Source organism: Sinohyriopsis cumingii, chromosome 5 (assembly GCF_028554795.1).
Source record: "Sinohyriopsis cumingii isolate HCF-2022 chromosome 5, ASM2855479v2, whole genome shotgun sequence".
Taxonomy (NCBI): domain Eukaryota; kingdom Metazoa; phylum Mollusca; class Bivalvia; order Unionida; family Unionidae; genus Sinohyriopsis; species Sinohyriopsis cumingii.
The window spans coordinates 49,513,431-49,520,643 of record NC_142965.1 but is presented as its reverse complement, the minus strand read 5'-3'; the positions used below and the strand labels follow the sequence as shown (position 1 = coordinate 49,520,643).

Here is a 7,213-nt window from a genome sequence, read left to right as displayed (position 1 = left end):
TATTTATTTATTTATTTATTTATTTATTCATTATTTTCTTTGATATAAGTTAAAATGTGTCGAGATATTTTGTTTTCATAGCAAAACAAAATATATACCCATTTGTGCCGTACTTTCCTTTTTACCTTAGAGCCGCCGACACTCAGTCAATCCGGACGTATTGTGCCGAAATCACAATCAGTTGAGGGTTGGAGTTCTGACCAGACAAGCCCGATTAGGCTGCCCTGACGTGCCGTTGGCATTTGAAACATTACATTTATTGCTTCGGCACTAAATATACATTTATGTGTTGATATTCCGCCACAGTCAATCAATCAGTCAATAATTATTTTTGACTTTCAATGCCTGCCTCCTATTCTCCTAGAACATTTTATATTTAAAATTGCTGTATAGTATGTAATTATAAGACAGTCTTTAATATTGTATTTATCAGGAACAGTACCACTGGGTCTAGTGTTGTCTATAAATTCACTAATTATCGTGCTTTTCAGTTGGAACATAACTCTGTGGATAGAGGATCGTATTTAATTTATCGTATACTGGATGTTGTTTGATCGTTACTGCCACGTGTTATATAAAACTTGGAATGCAATTAGCAGGGCACTCATTATACAAGACACCACGTACTTTGTGACTGCAGGAATGCATCTAGCATGTCTTAGCTAAGTGCAGTGAAATACATTTTTTTCCGGCCCAACTATCCATTTATAACTATGGCTTCAGTCTTAGGCAAAAGGACTGGTTGCAGAGCTTTTCCTGATATTAATGAACAAGAAGATGCCCGCCAATATATCAAGGAGGCAGGGCGCAATCAGCAGGTAGAAGCAGTAGTACAACCAGTACACAGTGGTATTGAACTTCACTCCAAACACAATCAATGCGACCAAGATACAAAGGCCTGCAAAAGAACGGAAAGTAATTTAGTCTATGGTCTTCAGGGATATCATAAAATATGTTGAATAATAATTTCTAATGTAAAGAGAAAGCAGAAAGTACGCTGGTACTGAAGCCAGCAAAGAAATAAATTATCACTGTTTTGCGTTTGCTTATCTTGTATAAAGTGTGCATAATAACATATATTATGAAACCTCAGCAGAATCTAGATAAAAAATGGATAAGATCAATCAATTTCATTGTTATGTCAAGACTACTGAATTTATATAGGCGGCATTTTTCACATATATTCAATATTGTGGCTGGTGCGTTCCGTACGTTTATTTTTGTTTTGGTTATTTGATATGTGATGATAGTTCGAACATGAACAAATGATTTTCTGATAAGTGTTGTATGTGAAAGATGCATATGTTAAATAAACGTAGTTATCTTAACTTTCATGTAGACGTATAATACTAGAAGGAGAGCGTGAGACGAAAATGTACAGGTATATAAAAGATTGTTAAGAAACCTTTGAATTCTGTGCGCCTAGCGTGGCAGCTGTTAGTAGCATTTTTATAAAAAAAAGGGTATGACTCGGCCTTGGTTCGTACCCGCGATCTACCGCATCCGAGGCCTACGCTCTAACCACTGGCAAAAAATGTTTAGTTAAATGTGTATCTGTCCATACTAGCCAGGTTAGTATGAACCAAGAGGGCTTAGTCATATTTCATGTCATAATTCTACTTGTTTCCTTGTCAAGTAAATGTCGAAGTCGTGACCTTAAACATGCATACTGGAATAACCGTATTGGTACACATTCAACCATATCCATTTGCAAACAATGAACTAAAAGTTTTAAAATTAATTTATAAACTATATAAATATAATCAAATTTTGTATGGGAGCGACATATATGCCTAACGTTTGTAACCATATTTAGGTTACAAACTGTTTTACGTATATTATCGACACAAACCTGCTATTATAGCCAAGATGGCTGACACGTAAGCACATTCTGAATTTCCCATGAAACGTTGGTGGAACATGTATGTCATGCATGTAAGCCAAGCCAGAAGTGTTCCGACTGTACCAAGTATTGTCATAGCAACAACAGCCGCCCACCAGTCTGAAAAATAATGTGATTTTTTTTAGAATTGTAAACGTAATCATTACTTTTCGCATCGAGAGTGCTCCCATGCAGTTGTCTGGACGACCTGGTATGGATATCATACAGCTGGTTTGTATTAAGTACTACAGCTGTTACGAAATACCTAAAGTTTAAGTTACTCAAGTTGTGAATCTAGGAAATAAAGACAGTCAAATCGCTGGCTATATTGGAATTTAATTTATGTGTACACTTGCTCTGTAAGTACTAACTGACTTAAGGTTGCATCTCGCAATGTTTTCAAAGTGTTAAGTGTCAATATATAAAAAATCATTTAGAGTATTCGAAGCATGTATTTGTATGACTAGATGTTGATCTATATGTCTGAGACAATGCAAAGATGGCTGCATATGCTTTATCCCAAAGTCATGGTAAAGTACGACACAGTTTACAAGATTATGAGGACATAATCTTGCTTTAGAGAATGGTGTGCTTGGGGAGTTTCTTGATTTGATTAGTTCATTTTTTTGCAGTTAGTTTTAAATTGTTTTTTTTTTATTTATATCTACCTAACATATATTTCAACACTGAAACGCAATTCCCCCATCAGTCGATCTATGTCGATTAAATGTAAAAACAAATTACACATCTAGGTGGCGTATCGTTTACTTTGGTTACTGTTGACCTTTTAATCTTTGTTTCATAAATTGTAATCATGAATAAACAAAGTCTTGTGCAACACAGAACCCAACTCCACATCCCATAATACACCGGCGGCATCATTCTAGAAACAAGAGAGTTGAGTGAGTTTCATTAAAGACAAATCGTAATTTCTTCTGCGCGAACCCTGATGCACAAAATAATGACGTCACATTTCGTGTGTCACAAGGTGAAGTACATTTGGTGGGCTGTTTGGAGCATAGCATCACGAAATCATTAAAGAACGTGCCACTATGTCTAGAAAGACGCACACGTTTAAGCTTTTTCATGTTTTTATTTAAAAAAAGAGGACACAGAAAACAGCGATTAATTCTTGCAACGGAAAGGAAGCGTGTTGCTAAAGACTGAGTGATAGAAGATGCTGAAAATAATCGGCGCTCTAGTTATACTTCAAAGAGAGAGAGAGAGAGAGAGAGAGAGAGAGAGAGAGAGAGACTTAAGATACAGTTAAACTCTTCTTTAAAAATCTATCTCAAGCTATGTTTACATGCAATTTTCTTTGATTTCTCTCTTAGTTTTATCCTTTTTCGTTCATCCAACATGTTTACACAATGATTCTTTGTCAATTAAATATCGAGGTCATGACCCGGAGTTTTCAATTTCTTATTATAAATTACCTTCTATCACTTTGTGATCCATGTTCCGTTAAATAAGATTGTGTCAATGTCGTGATCGATCGAGAGAGTATAGCAGAACTGAGTTGAATACGGGTGATTAGCGTAAGCTTTTATTACCACTCAGTTGAACATTTTATTTATAAAAACAATGAATATATACGTTGTGCGTTTTCTCACGATCATATAAAGAATTATTAGATAAAGTGAAACAGAAAGTTATGGTATTTTCAGATTAATTGTTAAAGGCTAAAATGTATTTTGATTTTTATGCTAATGGGTACATGGAATGTAGAATAAAAGTAATCCTTGTGGCATTCAATCACTGCGCAATGCATAGAACACTTAAAGATCAGCCTTTCTGAATAGGCTTCGATTTGTAAAATAAAGTTTAGCGATAAAATATTTATCTCATATACAGCCAATAAAAGGTGAAATAAACAAAACTAAAATCGCAGATATTGTGACATGGCTGTATATGTTTGGTGATAATAATGGTCTAGTGACATGGCTGTTTATGTTTGGTGATATTAATGGTCTTGTGACATGGCTGTATATGTTTGGTGATAATAATGGTCTTGTGACATGGCTATATATGTTTGGTGATAATAATGGTCTTGTGACATGGCTGTATATGTTTGGTGATAATAATGGTCTTGTGACATGGCTGTATATGTTTGGTGATAATAATGGTCTTGTGACATGGCTGTATATGTTTGGTGATAATAATGGTCTTGTGACATGGCTGTATATGTTTGGTGATAATAATGGTCTTGTGACATGGCTATATATGTTTGGTGATAATAATGGTCTTGTGACATGGCTATATATGTTTGGTGATAATAATGGTCTTGTGACATGGCTATATATGTTTGGTGATAATAATGGTCTTGTGACATGGCTGTATATGTTTGGTGATAATAATGGTCTTGTGACATGGCTATATATGTTTGGTGATAATAATGGTCTTTATTTGTTGAAGAATGTTAGTCAGTGATCATAGTAGATTAGAATAAACATTGCTAACGTAAAGAAGAAAAACGATTATAAGTACTAAGTCTGGGAAACCAAACTATTAAATCTGCAAAATTGTCTCGTTAATATCTAAGTAAGAATAATACGAACTAAGAACAAGATAACGTGTTGGTTTGCGTCCTAATAAAAACAAAGCAAAACAGTGTTGCTTTCTGAGACATATCGCTCTGTATGCAATTAGCCAGTTTCTTCCATTTTTCATACATGAAATTTTAACGGAATGTTGAACAAATGAAGTGTAATCTTCGTTGCATTGATTTTATGCTAAATAATAACATAATATTTTCTCTTCATTGTTTTGGGCTTTCGTTTGTGTTAAAGGGGATAAAATTATTATCTTGCATATGAGTGTGGTTTAACAATTTTCGTTGTAGATTTTCTATGTAAGGCCTGTGACATGCTCGTTTTTCGATTTATAGTATCCAACAAGTCATTCCCTTAATACGCCTAATTTTTTAAAAAACAATTTCAAAAAAACAAGATAAAGCGATGTTGTAATATTGTTTGTTATGCACATCTACCTCTATGTCTGAAATCAATACAAGTGAGATAATTTGAATAAGTATTACACTTTCAATAACTACACTATTTAAACAAACATAAACATTTTCTTAACAGCGTTTAAACAAACTTAAAAAACCACACCTCGTATTTACTCCAATGTTTATCATTTATCTATCATCTTTTTTGACTTTTCAAAGACAGCGCCACAATTTATTTATTAAAATGCTGATCTGCTATATATGTGTTGGTCACTTCTTTAGGTTGAGCTACTAGCGTCGAGTCACACGCAAAGATTCTGAAAAACTGCAATCGTCGATCTTAAATGTGTTATTTATCCTCAAAGGAAAATCAGAACTTACCAACAGCCAAGCCTGTAACATCTATACAGACTGAGCCTGATAATGTACTCGGTGGAATGTTTTCATCACTTTTACACGACCGCCATAATCCTAACCTGTTAGAGCCATTGGTTGCCCATCCTGTTGCAGATATGCTAACTAAAACACATACACATGAGATAAATAAAATTATCAGCGCTAATTTGGCTAAAGTTCCGGATGCTTTTAAACCACCGACAATTCCCATGTTTCCAAGCGGTATTTTGCTACAGATTCAAGTGATGTGGTATCGGTAAATTGTGTGCCGAGGATTCAAGAGATACCAAATCAAATTTTCAACTAAGGCGTACTGCACACAACATCAAAAGTTGTATAACTGGGCGTGATGTCATATCATAAGCAATCGAATAGGTGACATTTTTGTTATTTATTTATGTCTTGCTACCAGGCGACAACGTCAACATCATGAAAATGCTAACTGAAAAAACTTCGGCCTATAAGTACAGAAACATAGAGTCACATAACTTAGTAGGTAGTTGCTGCATGTGGTGTTAGTAATCACAACGCACCGAAGCATGACATGCTGAAACGCTTGGAGTGTGGGCATCAATATAGATACGGCCTAAAGATACAGTTTTAACCCGAGACCCTTTGATATATTTGGGATTGAAGTTTATGCAAGTTTAGTTATAGAGTTCTTTGCAAATTCAAATAATAGAAGCGTACGCCTGATTGAATATGTTAATCTTCTAATAGAAAACGCCAACATACTCCCCGTTCAGTGCCCAAAACGAATGATATGATGATTGGTTCGACATTCTTTGCTAAACAATTTATATGTATTCCGCGTTTTCATACATTAATTTTCACCCAGGTATGAAGCGGCTTCTTCTCCATCAAATCAGTGACATTTAGAAGTGAACAGTAATGAATACAGTTATCTCCTTGTGCATTACTTTACGACAGCGTGGAAAGTGACACTGGTATAAGATTTGCTGAAAGATCCTAATATCTCGAGGCATTATGCGACAGCAGGTCTGGATCTATGGTCTTTGTATTTGATTTACACATAATGCACTTGAAATTATGACTCATTGAATGGTATATCGAACATGACATTATTGATAATTTCTTCATCTTCTTTAACTTATTTAGTCTGTATTTATTTTGTAACGGGGATCATTTTCCATTATATTATTAATGTACAAGTTTAACCCGTAATTCTAAAACCTTTCTATTGTTTTAAAGAATATAAGTATAAAGGGTTAAAATCTCAATCAAAATATTTTTAATTCATCATCAGATGTGCTCGTCATTCCATTGGCAGTGTTGAATTTATCACGACATTTTTATTTCTTAGCGGATAACTGATTCTTTGAAATATCCAATTAATGTCTAAGATGGTACAAATAAGCGCAGTGGGTAAATGTTGTTTATTTTCGAGTGGGTGGGTGTAAGATCTGGTTATATTTAAAACTCGCCTTGCCCGGTGTTTCTGAAGATGCTGTATTATCATCCATATCAGGTAACGCCTAAATGTATTTTCTAATGTGCCATCTAAGTGGAATATCGGGATTCATTGCAGACTACATGTTATAAAAATTCTTTAACATCATATTTCATTTCCTAGTAATCAAAACACGTCCAATTTTGTGACTGCTGTTCCTGGGTAACTGCCTGTCTAAGAGGTCGGAAGGACTTCCCACGGTTCCTTCTGCATTGTCCTTACTGTGGCTTAGAGTAGAAATTAATGCCTTTGTCAGAAGCGCGATGCGAATCTATAAGAGTTTCTTGGATCCGTAATATGCCTTTTCCTGCCTGAATCAACATATATGTTTCTACCTTTATTTGTCAATGATAATGTTTTGATAAAATTCCTTCCTTTGTGTTAAAGCTGCATCTTCTAAAGCATGCAATAACAGAACGCCACTTGGGTTTTAAGTGGTTACTACCGTTATTTTTGATATTTGTTTTAATAAAGCATAACATCCCTATATCTGACATTTCTTTCATTCGTATTC

General features: G+C 34.7%; 1 protein-coding gene across 1 annotated transcript; it reads right to left on the bottom strand.

Annotated features, from left to right (window-relative positions):
* LOC149799129 (uncharacterized) lies at positions 1-5,539 on the bottom strand. Its single transcript, XM_089957033.1, has 3 exons — positions 5,214-5,539; positions 1,853-2,002; positions 1-898 (listed from the first exon to the last, which is right to left on the bottom strand). Exons 1-3 carry the CDS (start codon positions 5,437-5,439, stop codon positions 726-728), a joined length of 549 nt encoding a protein of 182 aa, XP_089813159.1. The 5' UTR covers positions 5,440-5,539; the 3' UTR covers positions 1-725.
* Between the last annotated feature and the right edge of the window lie 1,674 nt (positions 5,540-7,213).

Excerpts from the sequence above, each read along its gene's own strand:
- LOC149799129 (XM_089957033.1), bottom strand. The coding sequence starts at position 5,439 with ATGGGAATTGTCGGTGGTTTAAAAGCATCCGGAACTTTAGCCAAATTA. Across the intron at positions 2,003-5,213 it reads TGTTACAGGCTTGGCTGTTG|ACTGGTGGGCGGCTGTTGTT; the intron begins GTAAGTTCTGAT and ends ATTATTTTTCAG. Across the intron at positions 899-1,852 it reads CATCTTGGCTATAATAGCAG|GCCTTTGTATCTTGGTCGCA; the intron begins GTTTGTGTCGAT and ends GTTCTTTTGCAG.